At 45.4% G+C, this 27640-nt stretch overlaps 2 protein-coding genes and 1 non-coding gene across 3 annotated transcripts in view; 1 reads left to right on the top strand and 2 right to left on the bottom strand.

Moving 5' to 3' along the window:
* LOC144481854 (uncharacterized) overlaps positions 1-27640 on the bottom strand; it is a 302744-nt gene that overhangs the window by 123865 nt on the left and 151239 nt on the right. The window lies entirely within an intron of this gene.
* On the bottom strand, positions 2279-2360 carry trnal-uag (transfer RNA leucine (anticodon UAG)). The gene has a single exon. It is a non-coding gene; the product is annotated as a tRNA-Leu (tRNA).
* LOC144481855 (uncharacterized) lies at positions 12948-15826 on the top strand. Its single transcript, XM_078201005.1, has 2 exons — positions 12948-12992; positions 15175-15826. The coding sequence occupies exon 2, from the start codon at positions 15281-15283 to the stop codon at positions 15824-15826; it is 546 nt and encodes a 181-aa protein (XP_078057131.1). The 5' UTR covers positions 12948-12992; positions 15175-15280.

The raw sequence follows: 27640 nt of genomic DNA on the forward strand, positions 1-27640 counted from the left end.
CAAAGTGTTGATGAGTGTTTTGAGGCATTGAATTCGAGGCAACAGCATTTTGGGGGGAAAGTGATCGAATGCCACAACTTTCAGGTGTTCAGTTGATTTGCTTTAAACATCAATAATACCTTTGCTCCAACATGGGATCACGAAAATTAAATGCAGCAGAATGTATCATTATTCGTTTTTAAAGGAGGAACCAGCCGAGACAATGTAATATCAATTTATTATGGGCAACAGATGGGCTTCTGGAGCCAATCTAGTTGCTCTTCCAGTAAATCGCATCTCCTTACCCTGAGGCAGGCCATCACCGTGTTTCTATAGTGTGGTGGTTATCAAGCATGCTTCACACGGGAAAGGTTCCCGTTTCCAAATGCTTTTAATTTCAGAATGATTCTGATTTAAAATTATTGTCACTAAACATTGACTGAGCTGCGAAGGGACAAAAAATGTTCATATTCCAGCTGGATGCACTTGTATCAGAGCTGGAAAAGCCAGAGATGTAACATCAACTAAAAGCTCAGAAGAAAAATGATATAGCACAGACATTAATCACTCAAAGATCTGACACATGTCCAATTCTGCCGCTTTCAAGTCACATCTTTTAACTCCCTGTTCTCCATCTCAGACATTTCCACACTCATCAAATCTCACCCACCAGAAAATTCAGCCTGTTCCTTGCTTCACGGATTATGGTACACTTACTATGACCTGTGGTAAGTGGTTGGCTTCATAGCTCAGTGATTAGAGCACTGATCTTGTAAACCAGGAGTCATAAGTTTAACTCTTGCTGGAGCTTGAGTCAACAATTTAGCTGATGGGAGCAAGTTAGATGGTCAACTCGGCTGTGGAAACAAATCGTTTAGTTTAATGGGCAAGAAGATGCCTTCGTTCGTAGAAGTAGAAAGAACAGGACCCTGAAAGGTGAGGAAGTTTTCAGTGTTGATGTTCAAACTGGTGAATGGGCAAATCGGACTTTATTACCAAAAATTGAAGTGTAAGAATAAAGAAGTCTGTCACATTTGTAAACTGGTTTTAGTGAGACCACATCTGGAACACTGTGCAGTTTTGATCTCCATGTTGGAGAATGGATTGACTTTTGTTGGAGGTGATAGAGCGAAGGCTCAACAGATTGGTTGCTGGGATGCGGGGATTCGATTGTCCTGTGATGAGAGGGAGAGTAAATCGGGCTGAAATTTTCTGGAGTCAGACGAAAGAGGCCATTTCATTGAAACCTACACATGTTTGAGGGGGTTTGTTCAATTGGGTGCTGAGAGATTGTTCCCGCTGGTCAAAGAACCTGAAACATGGGGATATAGTCTCAGGATGTGGGGCTAATCATTTAGAACTGGGCAAGATGCTCTTTCAGCGAGTCAGTTCAAATTCGATGGGACGAATGGTCTGCTTCTGCACGATAGGTATTCTCGGATTCTACGATAGAATAGCTTTCAAAATATGCATTTCAAATAAAATGAGACAAACTAAATCATTCATGTGCATAACATCTCGCCTTTTGGAATATTGGGTTCACAGGAACTAATAGAAATTTATGCTGTGATTGCAGATATAGAACTGGAACCCAACTTTACACCGAGTGAATTCACTGTCTGTTTAAATATTGCTCGCTGAATACTTGAATCATCTTCCGCTGAGTAACTTAAAGGAACTGGTTCAAGAAGTAACCAAACCTCAATTAAAAAAATCACAAAGAAAGAGTCAATCTCATCTGGCAACTTTCAAACCTGCAACTAGTGAATTAAGTTTTGTGACGATAAAAACATGTTCACACTGTGGTTAACTGAACCACATTGACACACAGAGGAACACACCCAGACACACACACACACCAAGAGTGACAGAGAGACAAACAGCCAGCAAGCAAGGATATTACTAACAGGGCTCAGTTTTGTTCCAATTTCGACTGGGAAATTCACAATTTCTTGGGTTAAACAGAAATGAAGGAACACGGAAGTGAATCAGGAAAATCACTCGGGAGTGTTTGGAATATTTACATTCGATTTAACCAATAATTATTTTGGGAGATTCCGAAAGGAAGGAATTCTGAGCAACGCAGTCGGAAAGATTCAAACCTGTGCGAGAAAGACCCCAATGGATTTCATATCCGTCACCTTAACCTCTGGGCCGGGATTACAGACTTTACAAAGAGACTGGTGTCATTTATATAAAATCAAAGCAGAGAAAAAGGGCATGCGGCCCTAACATTTGCCACTCACCTTGGAAGTTACACCGTCTTTCCAACCAAAATAGAGCACTTCAGCAGAAATTTTGGCAGCGGTGGGATTTGAACCCAGGCCTCCATAGAGACAAGAGCCTAAATCCAGCGCCTTAGACCACTCGGCCACGCTACCACATACCAACTTTGTTTCTGCATCATTCATTTCATCGTCTCCCGTACCCCTTGTTTACTCACTGTCTCGCGACCGAGCCAGCTGTCCATCATCTGAAAACTGAATGCAGCCCTCACTAAAAGTGCCCATCGTCTGTCTCCCTGCACTCTGGATGAAATCACAGGAGTTTGTTAGATCATGGAGAAGATGATGTGGGAATGAGCAATTCCTCAGCAGTGAAAACTCCTGAAATCCATGTCATTATTGTCACTGAGATTCAGAATCTAATCCAATTCTGTTCTCTCCCACTGACAGTTTCAAAATATTTTTAAACATTAATAATCAATCATGTTTATGATTCTCTTCATACTAACTTTGGTCTGTTTTCTTTATTTGATTGATAATCTTCTATGAGTGCTCCGAAAGAACCAATGATTGCGCTGATTTCTACTGCGAGCTCTGCGCCATCCCAGTGCCACCCTGATCACCCCATCAAAAGGGGCCAGTGAGTGTGAAGCGGTTTGAATCAGCAGCGCCCCTTGTTCTCAATCCCACTCCATCCGGCTTGGTGCTTCATCTCAACCAGCACCCACAGCTATTGGCGGAGAACACAGTGACGTCACTGACCAGGGCCGTCCAATGAGGATCAGATTGAAGGTGAGATTTGATTGGTCAATGGAGCATTGGAATGGCAAAGTAATCAGAGTTTGTGTGAGCGGTGAGGGGGTGTTCAGTGTATTGGGTACTGCTGTTGTGGGTGGGTGACTGAGTTTAATGTGCTGTGTCTGCTACTCCCATTAGCACTGATAATGAAACAATTTGACAACAATTGCGAAAGGTTTGCTGTTTGTCCTTTGGTGGTTATAGTGTTTGGAGCTTTGTTAAAGAAAACCAAAGAAAAATTTCAGTGAGTGAAACATTTTTTTTATCGGGTTGACTCATTTCGAATTGGAGTAGTTTCTCTTGGTGCATTTTGAGACTGGTGTTCAAACATTACATTTATTGGCTGTGTTTCACACGGTTCTTTAGTTCACTCTCACATGGCCTGTGATATTCTTGGATGGATGAAAAGTTTGGTTTTAAACACTGGTCCTGACTCTCTCTAAACGATGAATGGACACATTTTAACTCCAGCTTTTTGTTTCTTGTACAGATTACATTGTGAAAGTCAACAACGGTTGGAATAAAATATCTCGCATAGAGAAAAACTCCAGAATGACTTTATTGTCTGCCTCTGGGAAGTGTGGAATACCAAAAGCTGTGGTCCTTCCAACAATACACTTGGAACAATCCAATCTATCCGGTATGGACACCATGTCTCGCTACTCAGCCACTGAGCTAGGTGTTTGGTTAATTGTGTTGTGAAGAGGTTCAGCTGTGTGATTGTTAATCTCCACTTCCTTGCCATGGAGAGTCAGTCACATGAGCTTGGTGAGAAATCTCCAGGTCCACCCCACTTCCTTCAATATTCCCAATCCAGGTAGAGAGTCGGTCACATGAGCAGGGCGAGACATTTCAGGCTCCACTCCATTTCTCATGTTTCAAATACAGCTCTGTTTGCAGATCTGGTCTGTACAGGGAATGGAATTATCTTCGGTACTAGTTAATGTCACTGGGTTGAAGAACGAAGCTCACTTTCAGCTCCTGTTTCTAGGTTACACATTGCCCTGAGTCTCAGGACTGTGAACGCTTTAGATTATAAGATACATTTCATTTTGATAACATTTAATGTCTTGAACTGAACTAGACCCGAACTGAAAATCTAGGCACAGTCATCCAAGTGGCCTCTCGTGCTTTAGTCTCCATGATTTTATCCAATTTTTCAACTAGATGTTCATTCTCCAACTGGAAGCCCCCTTTTTCAATACCACAGTATAATCTCAAATGGATCGATTATTGCACATTGGGAAGCTGAAATGTGCGATGGAATAAAAGTTTGAAATCAACTTTCTGGTTACCAAAAAACTCATCTATGTGGGTACATGGGTGTCGAGTTTGAGGGAATGATTCGGTCCATTTGACCCTAAAAACCCCTCTCTCTCCTAGTCTTTTCAGCAGGCAGAGATGAGAGCTGAAACCCACGCGTCATCTTCAAACTTGGCCCGGAGACGATCTACAAATAGTCCCACCCAGCAGCGCCGGCAGTAAGTAACATTCGCTGATACCACCTTCATCCTTGGGCCTGATCCTGATCTTTTTTGCCCAAGATATTTGTGTCTGATATCTGCTTCTGTGTCATTTTGTCTGTCAGCCTGCCCGTTTTTGGTTCCAAGTTCACTTTTCTGAAGTGTCCATTATGTTCACGGGTATGGAATTATATTAAATTTGGAAGATATTAAACTTGAGATCTGGGGAGGCTTGTGAAATGGGCAGACACTGTTTTCATGCAGCAGGCAATATTTTGAGCTGCAAGGTAATTGTTGATGGCGTTAGTGACTCTAACCACTTTAGATCACTGACCTGCCTGTTGTCTCAGTCCACCCTCTCAAAGTGAGGGATTGGTTGTTTGTGCAAAGCGACAAGACTTCAGTGCTGATGCAGTCTTTATGCTCGCTCAGTAAGACCTGCACAATATTCACCTGTATGTGTGAAGCCCTTTATCAGCCACTTAAAGAAAAGTTTATTAATCACAAGTAGACATATATTCACACTGCAATGAAGTAACTGTGAAAATCCCCTAGTCACCACACTCTAGCGCCTGTCTGAGTACACTGAGGGAGAATTGTAGCATAGCCAATGCACCTAACCAATATGTTTTTCGGACTGTGGGAGGAAACCGGAGGAAACACACAGACATGGGGAGAACGTGCAGACTCTGCATAGTGACCCAAGCTGGGAATCAAACCCGGGTCCCTGGCACTGTGAGGCAGCAGTGCTAACAGACTCGGAGTGCGAGCTTGGATTCTGTTCTGAAGTCTGTGGAGTGGGACTTGAACCCACTGACTCAGACTTGAGTGATACCCACTAAGCCACGGTTACATGTTTATCAATGTAATATCCCTTGCTTACCTGCTTAAACATTCTTCCTGCACTGCCCTCCTTTTTCACTGGCTCGACAGACAGATTTTTCATCGCCGAGAGGTAGGTGTGCATGTGATCCATGCAGAACCAACCCAGGAGTCGAACCCACCTCCCTGGTGCTGAGGGAACAGTGTTAGCCACTGTGTCACTTGAATCTAAAAATTTCCCTTTACATTCAAACTGTCTGGACTGGTCACTTAGCAGCTGACCCTCAAACTTGTCCTCAGGAAAGAGAAAAGGCAGGCATGTGATAGGATACAGTATGTTTGCCGAGATAATCATACCGGGTCAGGTCTCAGCAACATCGAGCCACTTAACTCACGCTGAATCGATCCCCTTCATTCAAGCACCCAACTCGCCACGAGCAAGAGCTCAAGAACAATAAGCGCTGGCCTCATCAGCATCCGTCAGCACAATGGTTGTGGGATGCTGGCTGAGTAAATAGACAGAATATTAACCAAAGAAATTGTAAAACGTCCATTCCAGGACTTTAGCAGAACATTCTCTGGCAGTGCAGTACTGGGAATGTGGCTGCCTTGTCAGTGGTCTGTAAGAATGAGAGTCTCCTCGCCTCCCTCTTTAAAAATACATACACAAAATAAGCTTGAGCAAGAGTTTCGGCTGGTGTTCTCGCCAATGCTTCCCCCTCGTAATAGATATGGCTGGTCACTGACATTTGCTAGTGCTGAGTATCCATTGGCTGTTGCAATAAAACATTCAACTTCATCGGCTGTAGAAGTACTTGTGAGAAGTGAATTGGTGTGTTTTTTCTGGAAGGGATTGGAGATGGTGCAGATTGGTCCGTGGGGGTGAGGGAGGGTTACATGGACAGACTCTTTCCTCAAGCAGAGAATGTTAACAATGTCAATGAACGATCAATTGGGCGACATCATCAAATTGATCCCAAAAAAGAACCAAGTAACAGGAGGAGCCTTTAGAAGAAGCCATTGCCGATAAGGTGGTCAATATGCATTTAATTTTGTAAAGGGAATTGGAAAAATCCCTCGGGATCCTATAACTGCAGTTCACTGACTCAACGACAGAAGGACCACACTGGTTTTCAGCAAGCTGGTGTAAATATTTCCACTTTGGAGCCACTGCATTCATTGATTAGACGCAATGCCCGAATCAGGCACTTGTGTAGTTTAAAACCCACTCAGCAACAAGCAATAAATTACATTGCAAAATGCTTCAGTGGTTTATGCTGAAATGAAAAGTGATCTCTGCTAATGTGATTTGCATGTTTTTCACTCCAGTACAATGAACACACATCCTGGTGATGGGAATGTGTTGCCCTGTCGGCGCTCCAATCTGACTGTACCAAGAACCGCCACAGTGCTCAAGTAAGCTCAACCTTTTCTTCCTTCCTATCACACTTGTCACAGACTGTGCCTGAGTGGGTAGAATGTAAGGCCCAATTTTATATACAATGGGTACAATTTCAAGGGGCGTGTTTGATGCAAGTGTGAGGGGACTGTGTACAGACTATAAACCAGCAAGCTATAATATAAACAAAATACAGACAGCAAACACGCCGTCCTTTAAACAATAACAACACAACTCCCTTACAATAAGAAAGGGGTTCCTTGTAAGTTATCGACAATTTTCCAGAGCTTTGCCCTCCATATTTTCCTCCTGAGGGTTTCACCTCTGGTGCTCTGCTCTCGGATCTGCACTTTGAGGCTGCACTTTCTGGGGGTTAAACCATGAAATCAGCAAACTTGTATAAACACGGTACAGCAAGTAATATGCCCCTGTTAGTATAATAACGAACATTTCTGTTACAATGAAATTCCCATTGATTTATCTGTGACCTTCCAGAATTTCACCCTATGGAGTTTCGCCTTCTGGATTTCCAGCTGCCAGATTAATTTGCCTCTAACCAGGGGTTACTATTTCCAACGGGTTACTCTATCGGAGGGGTACACCATTCAGGCTACAGACCAATCCACAAGGATAAATTATAGAACAACTAATAATAACAGAATACCAACAAATTAACATACCCTCCTTGATACAGTAATAGACAACTCTATTACACCAAAAATGAACATTATTAATCATCTGCAATCCTCCAGGACCTCGCCTCCCAGATTTGCCCTTCCAATTGGGGGGGGGGGGGGGGGGCGCGGACAATTCACTTGCAACAATAGAGTCCATTATAATTAACAATGGAAGTTATCTTGCAACATTCCAGCGGTCTGCAAATAAAATTAAATGCTAAAATTGAGCAGAGACAAACATTTCCCTTGATTTGAGTTTTGTGTGTGCAAATGTTTCCCTTCTAATACCCTGTGAAAGGAGTTTCCAAAAGCCATCAATGAGGCCAGGATAGAAAATCACAACCTCGCTCCCCGCTCCTGCCTGGAGCAGGATGGGCGCATGCGCTCTGCTGCCCATTGCCCCCATAAAGATGGCGGCCGGTAACTGCGGCCCCACAATTACTGGATAAAAGCAAATTGCTGCGGAAGCTGGAAAGTGAAACCAAAAGAGAAAATGCTGGAAAATCTCAGCAGGTCTGGCAGCAGCTGTAAGGAAAGAAAAGAGCTGATGGCAGCAGGAAAGAAGCTGGTGACCCTTTGTCAAAGCTAAACGGCACAGGTAGTGGTTGCGGAAATAAATAATAGGGATACGTTCAGAAGGAAACTAGACGAGTAAAAGACAGAAAATAGAATCAAAAGAAATACTGAAAGATTGAGCTGAGGTTGATAGAATGGGAGGGGGAAGAGTGTGGATTATAAACACCAGCAGAGACTAGTTCAACAAAAGGACCTGTTTCTGTTCTGTATATTCATCATTCTACTTAAGCTTTTTACAGGCTATGAGAAGAGGATGATTCACAGATGGGAAACTAAAACCAATTTACAAGATCTAACAGTGTTACCCAATTCATCAGGACCTGAGTATCACCGGACTTTGAAAATGGAAGGAAAAAAATATTTGTTCTGTCTGAGGCAAAAGAGTTCAAACATCAGTATGACTGGAAAAGCACGGAGGCACACAGACACACCCGAGTGAGAATGTTCCAGTGAACTTACTGTGGAAGCAGCTTTAACCATTTACAGAGCCTGAAGGAATCTCGCCATTCACAGCGGGGAGAAACTGCACTCAACGGATCAATCTGGAGATACACAAGGACACTCACACCATGGAGAAACCGTGGAAATGTGGGTGCTGTGGGGTTTTAAATTCCCATCCCTGCTGGAAAGGCATCAGTGCACTCACACTGCAATGAGACCCTTCATTTGCTCCATGTGCAGGAAGGGATTAGCTCGCTCATCTAACCTGCTGTCATGCCAACTAGTTCACACTGGGGAGAAAGTATTCACCTGCTTAGAATGTGGGAAGGGATTCTCTAGGTTATCCCGCCTCAATCACACCAGCTGATTCACACTGATGATACACCTTTTCATTGTTCTGACTGGGAAGAGCTTTAAAAGCAGGCATGAAGTGCTGACACACCAACACATTCACACAGAGGAGAGGCCGTTCACCTGCTACGAATGTGAAAATGATTTGTAGATTCTAATGATATTCTGAGACACCGAGTTCACAGTGGGGCGAGGTTATTTACCTGCTTTGTGTGCGGGAAGCAATTCGCCCAGTTATCACACCTGTTGTGACAGAAGCGAGTTCATATGTGATGGCAGTGTTGGATTTTGCAGTTAATTGCATCCAGGACTGATCCATGTTTGTTCTGACAGTTGGGGTTTGTTACAAAAACAGAAAATGCTGGAAAATCTCAGCAGTGCTGACAGCATCTGTGGGGAGAGGATAGAGCCAAGAAAGTCATTCATCAGAGCTGGAGTTTTTTTTTCGTGAATCAAATAAATCAGCTATCTTAAAGCACATTTGTGTCCGAATGTTTAAGAGTGATATTGTTTTAATATATTAATTGGACACAGGTTCTTCCATCTCTCTAGCTTGTTGGGTTCCATCATACTACAACATATCAGTCAATTGATAGTTATGAGGTTGCAGGATAGTAATTACTTTGTTTTGTATCTCTACAAACCACCTGTTAAATCTCACTGGCAATAGTCCCTTAACTTGACATTTGATCAATAATGCTGCTGGGGTATGTGGAATGCATGGAACTATTGGGATAAACTCCACCAGGCACTGTGTGTGCTTAACTAACCAGTGGAGGCAGCACAGTGGTTAGCACTGCTGTCTCATAGCGTTCAATTCGGGCCTTGGGTCACTGTCTGTGTGGAATTTGCACATTATCCTTCAGTCTGCGTGGGTTTCCTGCCACAGTACAAAGATGTGCAGGTTGGGGTGGCTGTGCTAAATTGCCCTGTGGTGGCAGGGGAATTGGTAGGGTAAATATGTGAGGTCACAGGGATTGGGCCTGGGAGGGATTGTTGCCAGCGCAGTCGTGAAGGGCCGTCTTCTGCACTGTAAGATTCTATGATTAACTCTTAATGTTTACTTCGTACATTAGTTGTTCAACCTTTCCATAGGGGTGGGTGAGATGTACCTGGAAAGACAGAGGAAGAAAGTGTGCAGAACTAAATCCAGAGTCATCACATCCAGGCGAATAGAGAGGGATAGGGGGACAAAGAGAAGGTACTGTGTCAAAGGAGCTTAATTCTGCATCGCTGAGTCCGCGTTGAGGCAGAGGGAAAAAATGGAGCTGACCGGAGACTGAGAGTTTGGGAATCATCATAAATCAATCCGTAAGGGGTGTAGATGGGGAGGAATTTGTTAGGTGTGTTCAGGAGGGTTTCTTGACACAGTATGTAGATAAGCCGACAAGAGGAGAGGCTGTACTTTATTTGGTATTGGGAAATGAACCTGGTCAGGTGTCAGATATCTCAGTGGGAGAGCATTTTGGAGATAGAATTATGATCACTATCTCCTTTACAATAGCATTGGAGAGAGACAGGATGAGACAAGTTAGAAAAGTGTTTAATTGGAGTAAGGGGAATTATGGGGCTATCAGGCAGGAAATTGGAGGCATAAATTGGAAAGAGGTTTTCTCAGGGAAATGTACGGAAGAAATGTGGCAAATTTTCAGGGAATATTTGTCTGGAGTTCTGCATAGCAACGTTCCAATGAGACAGGGAAGTTATGGTAGGTTACAGGAACCGTGGTATACAAAGGCTGTAATGAATCTAGCCAAGAAGAAAAGAAAAGCTTACAAAAGGTTCAGGGAGCTAGGTAATGTTAGAGATCTAGAAGAGTATACGGCTAATAGGAAGGATCTTAAAAAGAAAATTAGGAGAGCCAGAAGGGGTCATGAGAAGGCCTTGGCAGGCAGGATTAAGGAAAACCCCAAGGCATTCTACAAGTATGTGAAGAGCAAGAGGATAAGACGTGAAAGAATAGGACCTATCAAGTGTGACGGTGGGAAAGTTTGTATGGAACCGGAAGTAATAGCAGAGGTACTTAATGAATACTTTACTTCAGTATTCACTGTGGAAAAGGATCTTGGTGGTTGTAGTGCAGACTTGCAGCGGACTGAAAAGCTTGAGCATGTAGATATTAAGAAAGAGGATGTGTTGGAGCTTTTGAAAAGCATCAAGTTAGATAAGTCGCCGGGACCGGATGAGATGTATCCCAGGCTACTGTGGGAGCGAGGGAGGAGATTGCTGAGCCTCTGGCGATGATCTTTGTATCATCAATGGAGACGGGAGAGGTTCCGGAGGATTGGAGGATTGCGGATGTTGTTCCTTTATTCAAGAAAGGGAGTAGAGATAGCCGTGGAAATTGTAGACCAGTGAGTCTAACCTCAGTGGTTGATAAGTTGATGGAGAAGATCCCGAGAGGCAGGATTTATGAACATTTGGAGAGGTATAATATGATTAAGAATCGTCAGCATAGCTTTGTCAAAGGCAGATCATGCCTTACAAGACTGATTGAATTTTTTGAGGATGTGACTAAACACATTGATGAAGGAAGAGCAGTAGATGTAGTATATATGGACTTCAGCAAGACATTTGATAAGGTGCCCCATGCAAGGCTTATTGAGAAAGTGAGGGGGCATGGGATCCAAGGGGACATTGCGCTGTGGATCCAGAACTGGCTTGCCCACAGAAGGCAAAGAGTGGTTACTGATGGGTCATATTCTGCATGGGGGTCGGTCACCAGTGGAGTGCCCCAGGGATCTGTTCTGGGACCCTTACTCTTTGTGAGTTTTATAAATGACCTGGATGAGGAAGTGGAGGGATGGGTTGGTAAGTTTGCTGATGACACAAAGGTTGGAGGTGTTGTGGATAGTGTGGAGGGATGTCAGAAGTTGCAGTGAGACATTGATAGGATGCAAGACTGGGCGGGGAAGTGGCAGATGGAGTTCAACCCAGATAAGTGTGAGGTGGCTCATTTTGGCAGGTCAAATAGGATGGCGGAATAAAATATTCATGGTTGGACTCTCAAAGTAGCTGTGCAGGTTGGGGCTGTGGTTAAGAAGGCGTATGGTGTACTGGCCTTCATCAATCGAGGAATTGAGTTTAGGAGTCATGAGATAATGTTGCAGCTATATAAGACCCTGGTCAGACCCCACTTGGAGTACTGTGCTCAGTTCTGGTCGCCTCATTACAGGAAGGATGTGGAAACCATAGAAAGGGTGCAGAGGAGATTTACAAGGATGTTGCCTGGGTTGGGGAGCATGCCTTATGAGGATAGTTTGAGTGAGCTTGGCCTTTTCTCCTTGGAGAGACGAAGGATGAGGGGTGACCTGATAGAGGTGTATAAGATGTTGAGAGGTATTGATCGAGTGGACAGTCAGAGGCTTTTTCCTCGGGCTGAAATGGCACAAAAGGACACCGGTTTAAGGTGCTGGGGAGTAGGTACAGAGGAGATGTCAGGGGTAAGTTTTTCACTTAGAGGGTGGTGGGTGAGTGGATTGGGCTGCCAGCAACGGTGATGGAGGCGGATTCAATAGGGTCTTTTAAGAGACTTTTAGATAAGTACATGGAACTTAGTAAGATAGAGGGTTATAGGTAAGCCTAGTAATCGCTAAGGTAGGGACATGTTCGGCACAACTTTGTGGGCTGAAGGGCCTGTATTGTGCTGTAGTTTTTCTATGTTTCTAAATCACTGTATTCTGCAAACTCTGAATCAGAGGCTCGAGGACTCATGTTTGCAGAACCGGGATCCTTTTCCTGGATGGGTTGCAGAACACCAGCGATGCCACCTTGGTTGGAGAACAGAGAATGGGCGGGGCCTTCCCAGTGACCACGGGGAAAAATGATTAACTCATTGATTTCATTCTTACGCTGTACACAAAAGCTCGAGAACTGACTCCACCCAGAGTGGAGAAAGGGAGCAGTCAGAGGAGGAGAGCAGTCATGCTAGATGGTTCAATGGGCTTGGATTTCTAATGGTGTTTGCTACCAAATAAACCTGTTGGACTTTAACCTGGTGTTGTTAAAACTCTTACTTGGATTTTGGCACAGGGAGGAGGGAATGTGGGACAACAAATTCCAGCTTTGGGTGAACAAGAAAGAAGCTTCAGCTCTTCCCGCCCTTCCGGCTGATTGACGGCAGTTCTGGACCAATAGGAAGCGAGGGAGCGGGTCTGGCGGACCGGTCCTCCAACCAATCAGAGTGAATGAGGGGCGGGGCTGGGGGTGGAGCATGCGCAGTGTGAGCAATGGCGATGCTATTGTTTCGAATGGGTGATCGGTGAGTGTAAATAAAGGCGAGACGGAGGGAGAGATAGATCCAGTGTGTAGGCAGAATGGCTTCGTAAATATGTTGTGTAAACCGAAAGTGAAGTTCCCGGTTCCTATTTGTAGCGGAGCAGAGCCGCAGTTTGTTTCCAGTTACAGACTTGAGTTCACCGCCTCCATATTTCCAGCAGACAATGCGATGCAGGGCAGCCATCTTTGTGAGGGGCAATGTGCTGCAGGGCGCCTGCATATTCTCCATCTTTGTTGGGGGCAATGTTCTTCCATCTTCTCCATAGAACCTCCACAGTGAAGGAGGAGGCCATTCAACCCATCGAGTCTGCACCGACACTCTGAAAGAGCTTCTAACCGAGAACCCCCCTCGCCCTATCCCTATAACCACACATATTTACATGGCTAATCTCCCTAACCGTCACATCTTTGGACACTAAGGGACAATTTATCATAAAATCATGGAATCCCGACACTACAGAATGAGGCCATTCGGCCCATCAAGTCTCTACCGACCACAATCCCACCCAGGCCCTATTCCCGTAACCTCACACATTTACCCTGCTAATCCCCCTGACACTAGGATCAATTTAGCATAGCCAATCCACCTAACCTACACACCTTGGACTGTGGGAGGAAACCCATGCAGACATGAGAAGAAGTGCAAACTGCACACAGATCATCACCCAAGACCAGAATCAAACCTGGGTTCCTGGCGCTGTGAGGCAGCAGTGCTAACCACTGGGAAAGGGAACTGCAACAACTTGTCCATCAAATTGCTTCACACTTTGAGTTACAATGTCTTATTGATGAAGCAAAACAATGCTGTGTGTTAAAGCCAATGGTAATTTTATTTTATTTTGTACTTTTAACATCATAAATCTTTCCAAGTCATTTCACTGAAATGTGAGAAAGTAACATTTGACACTGAACCGCATAAGGAGATATTAGGGCAGGTAACCAAATGCTTGGTCAAAGAGGAAGGTTTTACGGTGAATCTTAAACGAGGAAAGTGAGGTGGAGAGGGTTAAAGAGGAAACTCCAGAGCTCGTGGTCCAAGGAAATGAAAAAACAGTCACCACTGATGGATTGATTAAAATCAGGAATGTTTAATAGGCTGGAATTCAACGAATGTAGAGATATCGGAGGGGTGTGTGGCTGGAGGAGATTACAGAGATAGGAATGGTCACAAACGGGGGGAAATCACGGATGAGAATTTTTAAATGCTGAAGCTTCCTATCCCAGAACCTTTGTAGGTCAGTGAGCACAGCGGTGATGGGTGAAAAAGTATTGGTGTGAGTAAACACACGGGCAGATGAGATTTAGAAGATCTCAAGATTACAGCGAGGTTGAATGTGGGGGGGCTGGCTGGGAAGTTGTTTGAGTCGTTAATACTGATACTCTCATGCTGATATTCTCAACCATTCCTTTGTTATCTCTAGAATTAAGAACAAAGAACAAATTTCTTTGTTCTCTTTGTTCTTAATTCTGGAGGTAACAAAGGAATGGATGAGAGGGAGTCGGGCGAAGTTACTGAGGTGGAAATAGGTGGTCTTGGTGTGGGTATGGGGTTGGAAGCTCACCTTGGAATGAAGTATTTCACCATGTTTGTAAACAGGCTGGTTCAACCTCAGACAGTTGCCAGGGAGAAAGATGCAGTCAGTGGCGAGGGAGTGTAATTTGTAGCAGGGACTGAAGGCAATGGCTTCAGTCTTCTCAATATTAAAATGGAGGATAGTCTCTTTATCCAGGACTAGATATCTGACAAGTCAGTGTGGCGTGTGACTTGCTGATGAACTTGTTGGTGACGGTTTTCACATACAAAGTCCAGGGTTGCAGGTGTGGAAATTGAGGATTTGGGAGAAGCTGTCTGGTTCAGTTCCGGTCAGTCTGATGGTTTATACATCGCTCTCCTACTCCCTCTGCTTCTCCAGTTCTCTTTCTCTCTCTGTCTTGTTAAAAAGGTTCGAGTCTTGTGCAATTCCAGACTGGGTGACAGGTTCCATTCCCTGAAGGACATTAGTGAACCAGTCGGATATTTACAACAATCTGACGTTTGCATGGTCACTTTTTCCTAGTGTCGGTCCCACAAATTATTAGTTTGATTCAGCTTAATTTCACAACCTGCCTTTTTGATTTTGTGGGTTCTCTCTCACTCCTTTTGTTCTGTTTTAAATCAATTTCAGAGTACCAGAGGAGGAGGATTTGCAGTCTGGAAACTGAAACCAAACTTCACATCAGGATCTCAGAGTTGCCAATTGCTCGGAAACGGAATACCATTGGATTTTGAACATGGAAGGAAAAAGCACCGTTCACAGTGGGGAGAAACCATACATGTGTTCTCTGTGTCGACGAGGCTTCAGCCAAGCATCTGGCCTGTCAAGACACAAGCGCACTCACAGTGGGGAGACACCGTGGAAATGTGGGGACTGTGGGAAGGGATTCAGATACCCATCTGAGCTGAAAACACATCAGCGCAGTCACACTGGGGAGACACCGTTCATCTGCTCCGAATGTGGGAAAGGATTCATTGACTCATCCAAGCTCCTGAGACACCAGCGAGTTCACACCGGGGAGAGATCTTTTAAATGTCCGGACTGTGGGCAGCGCTATAAAAGCTCCTGGGATCTGACATCTCATCAACGTGTTCACACAGACGAGAAACCATACAGGTGCTCTGACTGTGGGACTGGGTTCAGGTGGTCATCTCAACTCACTGCACACCAGCGAGTTCACACTGGAGAGAGGTCATTCACCTGCTCCGAGTGTGGGATGAGTTTCAGTGATTCAGCAACCTGGTGGACTCACCAGAAAGTTCATGAGGATGTTTGCTGTTAATCACATCCAGGGACTGAACCATGTTCAGTGGGATCTGTTTCTGCTGATCCAGACTGGTTGTATGCTTTAATATTCTGCCTCAAAATCAAACAAATCAACTTCATATCGAGCACACACTGCTGAGACTTTTTTTGTCTTTTTAATATCACTCACCAATGTTAGTTCCTTTTGAAGGACTCTCTCTCTCCCCTGTCTCCTCCATTCTCACCTCCAACAACAAGTGTGAGGACCTCATGGGGCTTCTTTATCATTCAGATTGTGACAATCCCGTTAGCTGTCTCTGCTGCTTCCTCCCTTCCACTTACTGAGTGGGACAAGCTGTTTCTAAAATCCACTTGTCTGAATGCTGAATCCACATCTTTCTCCAGTTTGTCTCCTCTCTCGCCTCCTCCCATCTCAGTTCACATTGTCCATGATACACATCACCTGCTCCGCTGACTCTATTTCTCTGTTTCCATTAAACTGCTGATAACTCAACCTCCCCATGTTCACTGATATTGTAAACCATTCTCTCTCCTGAATTACTGTCCGTCTCGCACTCAAATCTGCATTCGTCATCCCATCCTCAAAAACAAAATGTTCTCCCTCATCTTTGCAAACTACTGCCCTATCTCCACCCTCAATCTCATGTCCACACCCTTCAAGATGCTGTCCCCTCCCAAATACTGACATTCTCAGTGTGGTAAGAAGTCTCACAACACCAGGTTAAAGTCCAACAGGTTTATTTGTTAGCACAAGCTTTCGGAGTCCTCCGAAAGCTTACATAGAACATAGAACAGTCCAGCACAGAACAGGCCCTTCGGCCCACGATGTTGTGCCGAGCTTCATCTGAAACCCAGATCAAGTTATCCCACTCCCTATCATCCTGGTGTGCTCCATGTGCCTATCCAATAACCGCTTAAATGTTCCTAAAGTGTCTGACTCCACTATCACTGCAGGCATTCCATTCCACATCCCAACCACTCTCTGCGTAAAGAACCTACCTCTGATATCCTTCCTGTATCTCCCACCACGAACCCTATAGTTATGCCCCCTTGTAACAGCTCCATCCACCCGAGGAAATAGTCTTTGAACGTTCACTCTATCTATCCCCTTCATCATTTTATAAACCTCTATTAAGTCTCCCCTCAGCCTCCTCTGCTCCAGAGAGAACAGCCCTAGCTCCCTCAACCTTTCCTCATAAGACCTACCCTCCAAACCAGGCAGCATCGTGGTAAATCTCCTCTGCACTCTTTCCAGCGCTTCCACATCCTTCTTATAGTGAGGTGACCAGAACTGCACACAATATTCCAAATGTGGTCTCACCAAGGTCCTGTACAGTTGCAGTATAACCCCACGGCTTGCGCAACAAATAAACCTGTTGGACTTTAACCTGGTGTTGTGAGACTTCTTACTGTGCTTACCCCAGTCCAACGCTGGCATCTCCACATAATTCTCAGTGTGAACAGGGTGGGATGTGTTTGGAGACAGGATGTCCCAGTTCCCCACTCAGGGATTCTCAGTGTGAACAAGGTGGAATGTATTTGGAGACAGGATGTCCCAGTTCTGCACCTTTAAAGGGAGAGGATCAGTTGGGCTGAATGACACTGCTTTCTGACAGCCCTGCAGTGCCCAGTAACACCCACCCTGCTCAGTTTATATTTCTTAATAAAACGTTGCTGACACTGGAGTCTTGAATCTTCCAATAAATAAGACAAGATGTTAATGAGAATTTTCCAATATTGTTCCTCTTCTGATGCTCTGCAACTTATGAACTTAAAGTTTTTATGTGTCCAGATCACCAACAACCTGTCCTGGTCCCTCCATTGGACACCATAGTTAAGAAAGCCCACCAACGCCTCTACCTTCTCAGGAGACGAAGGAAATTTGGCATGTCTGCTACAACTCTAACCAACTTCTACAGATGCACCACAGAAAGCATTCTTTCTGGTTGTATCACAGCTTGGTATAGCTCCTGTTCTGGCCAATACCGCAAGAAACTACAAAGGGTCGTGAATGAAGCGCAGTTCATCACTCAAACCAGTCTCCCATCCATTGACTCTGTCTACACTTCCCGCTGCCACAGAAAAGCAGCCAGCATAATCAAGGACCCCTCGCATCCCGGACATACTCTCTTCCACCTTCTTCCATCTTGAAAAAGATACAAAAGTCTGCGATCACGTACCAACCGACACAAAAACAGCTTCTTCCCTGCTGCCATCAGACTCTTGAATGGACCTACCTCACATTAAGGTGATTTTTCTTTACACTCTAGCTATGACTGTAACACATTCTCCACTCTCCTTTCGTTCTCTATGTAAGGTATGTTTTTTCTGTACAGCGAGCAAGAAACAATACTTTTCACTGTATTCTCATGTGACAATAATAAATCAAATAAAGAAACGCTGAACTATTTAACATAGAAACATAGAAAACTACAGCACAAAACAGGCCCTTCAGCCCCACAAGTTGTGCCGAACATATCCCTACCTTTTAGGCCTACCTATAACCCTCCATCCTATTAAGTCCCATGTACTCATCCAGGAGTCTCTTAAAAGATCCTATTGAGTTTGCCTCCACCAGTACCACTGACGGCAGCCGATTCCACTCGCCCACCACCCTCTGTGTGAAAAACTTCCCCCTAACATTTCCCCTGTACCTACACCCCAGCACCTTAAACCTGTGTCCTCTCGTAGCAGCCATTTCCACCCTGGGAAAAAGCCTCTGAGAGTCCACCCAATCTATGCCTCTCAACATCTTATATACCTCTATTAGGTCTCCTCTCATCCTACATCTCTCCAAGGAGAAAAGACCGAGCTCCCTCAGCCTATCCTTATAAGGCATGCCACTCAATCCAGGCAACATCCTTGTAAATCGCCTCTGCACCCTTTCAATCTTTTCCACATCCTTCCTGTAATGAGGCGACCAGAACTGAGCACAGTACTCCAAGTGGGGTCTGACGAGGGTCTTATATAGCTGCATCATTATCCCCGGACTCCAAAACTCAATCCCTCGATTGATAAAGGCCAGCACACCGTACGCCTTCTTAACCACCTCCTCCACCTGCGGGGCCGATTTTAGAGTCCTATGGACCCGGACCCCAAGGTCCTTCTGATCATCTACAGTACTAAGAGTCTTTCCTTTGATATTGTACTTCTTCATCCCATTTGACCTGCCAAAATGGACCACTACGCATTTATCTGGGTTGAAGTCCATCTGCCACTTGTCCGCCCAGTCTTGCATCCTATCTATGTCCCTCTGTAACTTCTGACATCCCTCCAGACTATCCACAACCCCACCAACCTTCGTGTCGTCGGCAAACTTACCAACCCATCCCTCCACTTCCTCATCCAGGTTATTTATGAAAATGACAAGCAGCGAGAGTCCCAGAACAGATCCCTGGGGCACACCACTGGTGACCGACCTCCAATTAGAAAAAGACCCATCTATACACACTGTCTGCCTCCTTTGGGCAAGCCAGTTCTGGATCCACAGGGCAGCAGCCCCTTGGATCCCATGTCCTCTCACTTTTTCGAGAAGCCTTGCATGGGGGACCTTATTGAACACCTTGCTAAAATCCATATAAACCACATCTACCGCTTTCCCTTCGTCAATGTGTTTAGTCACATTTTCGAAGAACTCCACCAGGCTCGTAAGGCACGATCTGCCTTTGACAAAGCCATGCTGAGTATTCTTGAGCATACTAAACCTCTCTAAATGCTCATAAATCTTGTCCCTCAGGATCTTCTCCATCAGCTTACCAACCACTGAGGTTAGACTCACCGGTCGGTAATTTCCTGGGCTATCCCTATTCCCCTTCTTGAAAATAGGAACTACATCCGCAATCCTCCAATCCACCGGCACCTCTCCCGTCTCCATCGACCACGCAAAGATCATCGCCAGAGGCTCTGCAATCTCTTCCCTCGTCTCCCACAGTAACCTGGGGTACATCCCATCCAGACCCGGCGACTTATCTATCTTGATGCCATTCAAAGATTCCAGCACAACCTCTTTGTTGAAGTCCACATAGAACATAGAACAGTACAGCACAGAACAGGCCCTTCGGCCCACGATGTTGTGCCGACCTTCATCTGAAACCAAGATCAAGCTATCCCACTCCCTATCATCCTGGTGTGCTCCATGTGCCTATCCAATAACCGCTTAAATGTTCCTAAAGTGTCTGACTCCACTATCACTGCAGGCAGTCCATTCCACACCCCAACCACTCTCTGCGTAAAGAACCTACCTCTGATATCCTTCCTATATCTCCCACCATGAACCCTATAGTTATGCCCCCTTGTAATTGCTCCATCCACCCGAGGAAATAGTCTTTGAACGTTCACTCTATCTATCCCCTTCATCATTTTATAAACCTCTATTAAGTCTCCCCTCAGCCTCCTCCGCTCCAGAGAGAACAGCCCTAGCTCCCTCAACCTTTCCTCATAAGACCTACCCTCCAAACCAGGCAGCATCCTGGTAAATCTCCTCTGCACTCTCTCCAGCGCTTCCACATCCTTCTTATAGTGAGGTGACCAGAACTGCACACAATATTCCAAATGTGGTCTCACCAAGGTCCTGTACAGTTGCAGCATAACCCCACGGCTCTTAAACTCCAACCCCCTGTTAATAAAAGCTAACACACTATATGCCTTCTTCACAGCTCTATCCACTTGAGTGGCAACCTTTAGAGATCTGTGGATATGGACCCCAAGATCTCTCTGTTCCTCCACAGTCTTCAGAACCCTACCTTTGACCCTGTAATCCACATTTAAATTTGTCCTACCAAAATGAATCACCTCACATTTATCAGGGTTAAACTCCATTTGCCATTTTTCAGCCCAGCTTTGCATCCTATCTATGTCTCTTTGCAGCCTACAACACCCCTCCACCTCATCCACTACTCCACCAATCTTGGTGTCATCAGCAAATTTACTGATCCACCCTTCAGCCCCCTCCTCTAAGTCATTAATAAAAATCACAAAGAGCAGAGGACCAAGCACCGATCCCTGCGGCACTCCGCTAGCAACCTGCCTCCAGTCCGAAAATTTTCCATCCACCACCACCCTCTGTCTTCGATCAGATAGCCAGTTACCTATCCAATCGTCACATACTCAATCTTTTCAGTCCACCGCAAGCCCACAGTACATCCACCCATGTCCTTCTCCTCTGTGAAAACCGAGGCAAAATACTCATTAAGCACCTCTGCCATTTCTACTGGTTCCGTACTGATTTTCTCACCTTCACCTTTTATAGGCCCTATTCCTTCACGTCTCATCCTTTTACTCTTCACATACTTATAGAACGCCTTAGGGTTTTCCTTCATTCTACTTGCCAAGGCCTTCTCGTAACCCCTTCTGGCTCTCCTAATTTCCTTCTTTAGTCCCTTCCTACAAGCCGTATACTCATCTAGATCCCGATCTTCGCCAAGCTCTCTGAACCTTTTGTACGCTTTCCTTTTCTTCGCGACTCGGTCCCGCACAGCTTTCGTGCACCACGGTTCCTTTAACCTACCAACTCCTCCCTGTCTGCTCGGAACGTTGTCCTGTAGAACTCTAGACAGACATTCCTTGAAAAACTGCCACCTCTCTTCAGTAGATTTCCCCGAGAATACCTCCTTCCAATTTACTCCTCTAATTTGCTGCCTTATTTCTTCATATTTCCACTTACTCCATATAAACGCTTTCCTAGCTTGCCTGATCCTCTCTTTTTCCAATGCAAACATAAAGGAGATAGAGTTGTGATCGCTATCCCCAAGATGCTCTCCCACTGAGAGATCTGACACCTGTCCAGGCTCATTGGTCAGTATCAGATCAAGTACAGCCTATATTTTACTTTTTTAACTGATGAAATGTATCACCTAATTTTTTTGTGTGTTAAAATTTATCTGTTTTCCCCAATAAATCTCTAAATTCTTCCAGTTTGGATAAATTTGAAACACAAGATTTGCAGTGGGGATTGAAGCGGGGACTATCTCCTGTAAAGTTGCAGTGATAATGAGTGTCCTGGGGAAATGAGTGTGAATCCCCCAGCCCCGGACACAGGGGAACTGACCATCCATCTCTAGCTCTAATTCCCAAACAGAAAATGCTGCCAATAATCAGCAAGTCAGCCTGAGTCTGTGGCTGCTCTCACCATCTGAGACCATCACAATGTCCCGCTGATTGACAGCAGCTCCGGACCAATAGGAAGAGGGGGCGGGACTGAGAACCGTGTGAATGAGGGGCGGGGCTGGGAGTGGAGCATGCGCAGTGTGAGTAACGGCGAAGGGGAGACTGATGGATGTCCAATCGGTAAGTGGGTGGAATGGTGGCCAGGAGGAAGCGATGGATCTGGCGGGTGGGTGGAGAGGCTGCGTAAGCATATTGTATAAATTAAAAGCCGAAGGGCAACTACCCAGACCCGTGATTGCACTGAGTTCATGCCGCTATGTTTGCCGTGAGCAAGATGCGGCATCTTTGTGAGGGGCAATGTGTAGTACAGCGTGTGCGTCGCCGCCATATTTATTTGGCAATGTTCTTCAATCTTAGAGAATCCCCCCAGTGTAGAAGGAGTCCATTCGGCCCATCGAGTCTGCACCAACAACAATCCCACCCTGGCTAGTCCCCTTGATACTAGGGTCAATTTAGCATGGCCAATCCACCTAACACGCTTCTTTGGAGTGTGGGAAGAAACCCGGAGGAAACCCAAGCAGATACGGGGAGATTATGCAAACGCCACACAGTGACCCAAGCCAGGAATTGAACCCAGATCTCTGTCGCTGTGAGGCAGCAGTGCTAACCACTGTGCCGCCCCAAAACTGTTGGTAGCGGTGGGATTTGAACCCATGTCGACTGGAGCCTAAATCCAGCGCTATAGGCCACTCGGCCACATTACCACATTCCAATCCCAATGGGAACAAGTTGTCAGACGTCATGGGGTGGGAGGGGTTGGGGTCAAAGAAACTGAAAGCACAGCCAGTCCTGGTGGAGGTATTATAACATGGAAAATATGAGTGGCCAGAATTAGATTTCCGCAGGAATCATAGAATCTGTACAGTGCAGAAGGAGGCCATTTGGTGCATCAAGCCTGCACCAACAACAATCCCACCCGAGCCCTTTCCCCGTAACCCCACGTAGTTACTCTGCTCATTCCCCTGACACAGGGACAACTTGGCATGACCAATCCACCTAACCCGCACATCTTTGGACTGTGTGAGGAAACTGGTGCACCTGGAGGAAACCCACGCAGACAATATGCAAACTCCACACAGACAGTCACCCAAGTCTGGAATTGAACCTGGGTCCTTGGCGCTGTGAAGTCGCAGTGCTAACCACTGGGCCACCCAAAAGGAATATTGCATCTAATTTGTCACCTCCACACAGAATATTTATCATTAGATTTGCTACCATTAGTTAGGTATTGGCCCCAGATTCCAGTGAGAAGTGAACTCACAACCACTGGTTTGCAAGACAAGTGCACTAACCACTGAACTATGAAGCCAACTGCTTCAGTGTCAGGTATCCCAGAGTGTTGTGTGGTTGGAGGAGGTTTCAGAGCTGAAGAGGGACGAAGATTTAAAACAAGAGTCAGAAATTTAAAATCAAGTTGCTCCTTGACTGGGAGTCAAAACAGATCAGGAAGTGGAGGGGAGAAAGGGGAACAGATTTCGAGTGAAGATACGAACAGCAGAATTTAGGATGGTGTCAGGTTTACAGAGGGTACAATGCTGGAGCCCAGCGAGGAATGTGTTGGAGTAGTCGAGTCCAGACGTAACAACGGCAGGAATGAGGATTTCAGCAGCAGATGCAACAAGACAGGGGTGAGGTCCGTTGATGTTACAGAGTGGAATCGAGGAATCTTAGTGATGGCATGTCAAAACCTCATGACACAGATTGTGAGCAGACTGTCTTCATGTCAGACTGTTCCCCGGGAGAGGGATGGAGCTGGTATCTAGTGAATGGAGATTGGAGCAGGGAGTGGAAAGTGTGTCTGTGCTTACTGTTTAATTTGTGGATAATGCTGAAATAGGTGGGAAAGCAGGCAGTGAAATGGAGATCAAGATTTTGCAGATGGATATTGATAGGCTAGGAGAGTGCCCAAAATTTGGCAGACAGAGTTCAGTGTGGATAAGCACAAGGTTGTCTGTTTTGGGCATAAAATAGAAAGGCAGAGGGTGTTTTTGTTCATGAATCAAAGGAAGTCGGTATGCAGGTACAGCACATAATAAGAAAGACAAATGGGATCAAAAGGACTGGAGTATAAAAGTAGAGAAGTGTTATTGCAATTGTATAGGGTGTTGGTGAGACCGCATCTGGAGTACTGTGTCCAGTTTTGGTCTCCTTATTTGAGGAAGGATGTGGTGGCATTGGAGGCAGTTGAGGGGAGGTTCACCAGATCAATTCCAGGGATGAAAGGGTTGACGGATGAGGAGAGATTAAACAGTTTGGGCTTGTACTCGCTGGAGTTTAGAAGGATGAGAGGGGATCTGATTGAGGTATATAAAATACTGAAAGGGATTGATAAAGTAAATGTAGCCTAAATGTTTCACCTTGTCAGGCAATTCAGAACAACAGGCCACAGGTATAGGTTGAGGGTCGGTCGATTTAAAACTGAGATGAGGAGAAACTACTTCTCACAGAGGGTGGTGAACTTGTGGAACTCTCTGCCCCATAGCGCGGTGGAGTCTGAATCATTAAATAGTTTCCAGAAGGAGATAGATATATTTCTGATAAAAACAGGTTAAAGGGATATGGGGAACAGGTGGGGAGGTAGATTTGAGACCAGGGAGAGATCAGCCATGATCTGGTTGGATGGCGGAGCAGGCTTGAAGGGCTGAATTGCCTGTTCCTACTCCTCACTCCTATGCTCTTCTGTTAATTTGAGTTAATTAGTCATCAGGAGGAGAAGCAGAAACCAGAATAGGCCATGTGAGAGGGGGAGAAAGGAGGAAGGAAATCCTGGGAGGTTTGGAGAAACCATCTTCCCCATTGCTAATTAAATCCCAGCACCGTAAGTCTTGGACACAAGGCTAACTTCTGCTATTCTGTATGGTCAGTCGGGGGGTTTCAGGTTAATGTTTTGTCATGAGTAATGACTGAAGTGAAGGATCAAACATATTATTATCTCTAATTGCGCACACTTGTTAAAAAAATGCAAGAATAATTCAGTACAGGGAAGAGGGAGAGTGTGTGGGAGGGGGATTTGCAGCTTTGGGAATAAAGAGAGGAAATAATGTTCCGTAGAAACTAGAATTCTCTGGTCTGAATTTCGATCCTGTACTGACAGGCGTGACATTTGTAAACTCCTTTTACAGATCTCTTTGTTCTTAATTCTGGAGGTAACAAAGGAATGGATGAGAGGGAGTCGGGCGAAGTTACTGAGGTGGAAATAGGTGGTCTTGGTGTGGGTATGGGGTTGGAAGCTCACCTTGGAATGAAGTATTTCACCATGTTTGTAAACAGGCTGGTTCAACCTCAGACAGTTGCCAGGGAGAAAGATGCAGTCAGTGGCGAGGGAGTGTAATTTGTAGCAGGGACTGAAGGCAATGGCTTCAGTCTTCTCAATATTAAAATGGAGGATAGTCTCTTTATCCAGGACTAGATATCTGACAAGTCAGTGTGGCGTGTGACTTGCTGATGAACTTGTTGGTGACGGTTTTCACATACAAAGTCCAGGGTTGCAGGTGTGGAAATTGAGGATTTGGGAGAAGCTGTCTGGTTCAGTTCCGGTCAGTCTGATGGTTTATACATCGCTCTCCTACTCCCTCTGCTTCTCCAGTTCTCTTTCTCTCTCTGTCTTGTTAAAAAGGTTCGAGTCTTGTGCAATTCCAGACTGGGTGACAGGTTCCATTCCCTGAAGGACATTAGTGAACCAGTCGGATATTTACAACAATCTGACGTTTGCATGGTCACTTTTTCCTAGTGTCGGTCCCACAAATTATTAGTTTGATTCAGCTTAATTTCACAACCTGCCTTTTTGATTTTGTGGGTTCTCTCTCACTCCTTTTGTTCTGTTTTAAATCAATTTCAGAGTACCAGAGGAGGAGGATTTGCAGTCTGGAAACTGAAACCAAACTTCACATCAGGATCTCAGAGTTGCCAATTGCTCGGAAACGGAATACCATTGGATTTTGAACATGGAAGGAAAAAGCACCGTTCACAGTGGGGAGAAACCATACATGTGTTCTCTGTGTCGACGAGGCTTCAGCCAAGCATCTGGCCTGTCAAGACACAAGCGCACTCACAGTGGGGAGACACCGTGGAAATGTGGGGACTGTGGGAAGGGATTCAGATACCCATCTGAGCTGAAAACACATCAGCGCAGTCACACTGGGGAGACACCGTTCATCTGCTCCGAATGTGGGAAAGGATTCATTGACTCATCCAAGCTCCTGAGACACCAGCGAGTTCACACCGGGGAGAGATCTTTTAAATGTCCGGACTGTGGGCAGCGCTATAAAAGCTCCTGGGATCTGACATCTCATCAACGTGTTCACACAGACGAGAAACCATACAGGTGCTCTGACTGTGGGACTGGGTTCAGGTGGTCATCTCAACTCACTGCACACCAGCGAGTTCACACTGGAGAGAGGTCATTCACCTGCTCCGAGTGTGGGATGAGTTTCAGTGATTCAGCAACCCTGGTGACTCACCAGAAAGTTCATGAGGATGTTGCTGTTAATCACATCCAGGACTGAACCATGTTCAGTGGGATCTGTTTCTGCTGATCCAGACTGGTTGTATGCTTTAATATTCTGCCTCAAAATCAAACAAATCAACTTCATATCGAGCACACACTGCTGAGACTTTTTTGTCTTTTTAATATCACTCACCAATGTTAGTTCCTTTTGAAGGACTCTCTCTCTCCCCTGTCTCCTCCATTCTCACCTCCAACAACAAGTGTGAGGACCTCATGGGGCTTCTTTATCATTCAGATTGTGACAATCCCGTTAGCTGTCTCTGCTGCTTCCTCCCTTCCACTTACTGAGTGGGACAAGCTGTTTCTAAAATCCACTTGTCTGAATGCTGAATCCACATCTTTCTCCAGTTTGTCTCCTCTCTCGCCTCCTCCCATCTCAGTTCACATTGTCCATGATACACATCACCTGCTCCGCTGACTCTATTTCTCTGTTTCCATTAAACTGCTGATAACTCAACCTCCCCATGTTCACTGATATTGTAAACCATTCTCTCTCCTGAATTACTGTCCGTCTCGCACTCAAATCTGCATTCGTCATCCCATCCTCAAAAACAAAATGTTCTCCCTCATCTTTGCAAACTACTGCCCTATCTCCACCCTCAATCTCATGTCCACACCCTTCAAGATGCTGTCCCCTCCCAAATACTGACATTCTCAGTGTGGTAAGAAGTCTCACAACACCAGGTTAAAGTCCAACAGGTTTATTTGTTAGCACAAGCTTTCGGAGTCCTCCGAAAGCTTACATAGAACATAGAACAGTCCAGCACAGAACAGGCCCTTCGGCCCACGATGTTGTGCCGAGCTTCATCTGAAACCCAGATCAAGTTATCCCACTCCCTATCATCCTGGTGTGCTCCATGTGCCTATCCAATAACCGCTTAAATGTTCCTAAAGTGTCTGACTCCACTATCACTGCAGGCATTCCATTCCACATCCCAACCACTCTCTGCGTAAAGAACCTACCTCTGATATCCTTCCTGTATCTCCCACCACGAACCCTATAGTTATGCCCCCTTGTAACAGCTCCATCCACCCGAGGAAATAGTCTTTGAACGTTCACTCTATCTATCCCCTTCATCATTTTATAAACCTCTATTAAGTCTCCCCTCAGCCTCCTCTGCTCCAGAGAGAACAGCCCTAGCTCCCTCAACCTTTCCT

Source organism: Mustelus asterias, chromosome X, assembly GCF_964213995.1.
Source record: "Mustelus asterias chromosome X, sMusAst1.hap1.1, whole genome shotgun sequence".
NCBI classification, from domain to species: domain Eukaryota; kingdom Metazoa; phylum Chordata; class Chondrichthyes; order Carcharhiniformes; family Triakidae; genus Mustelus; species Mustelus asterias.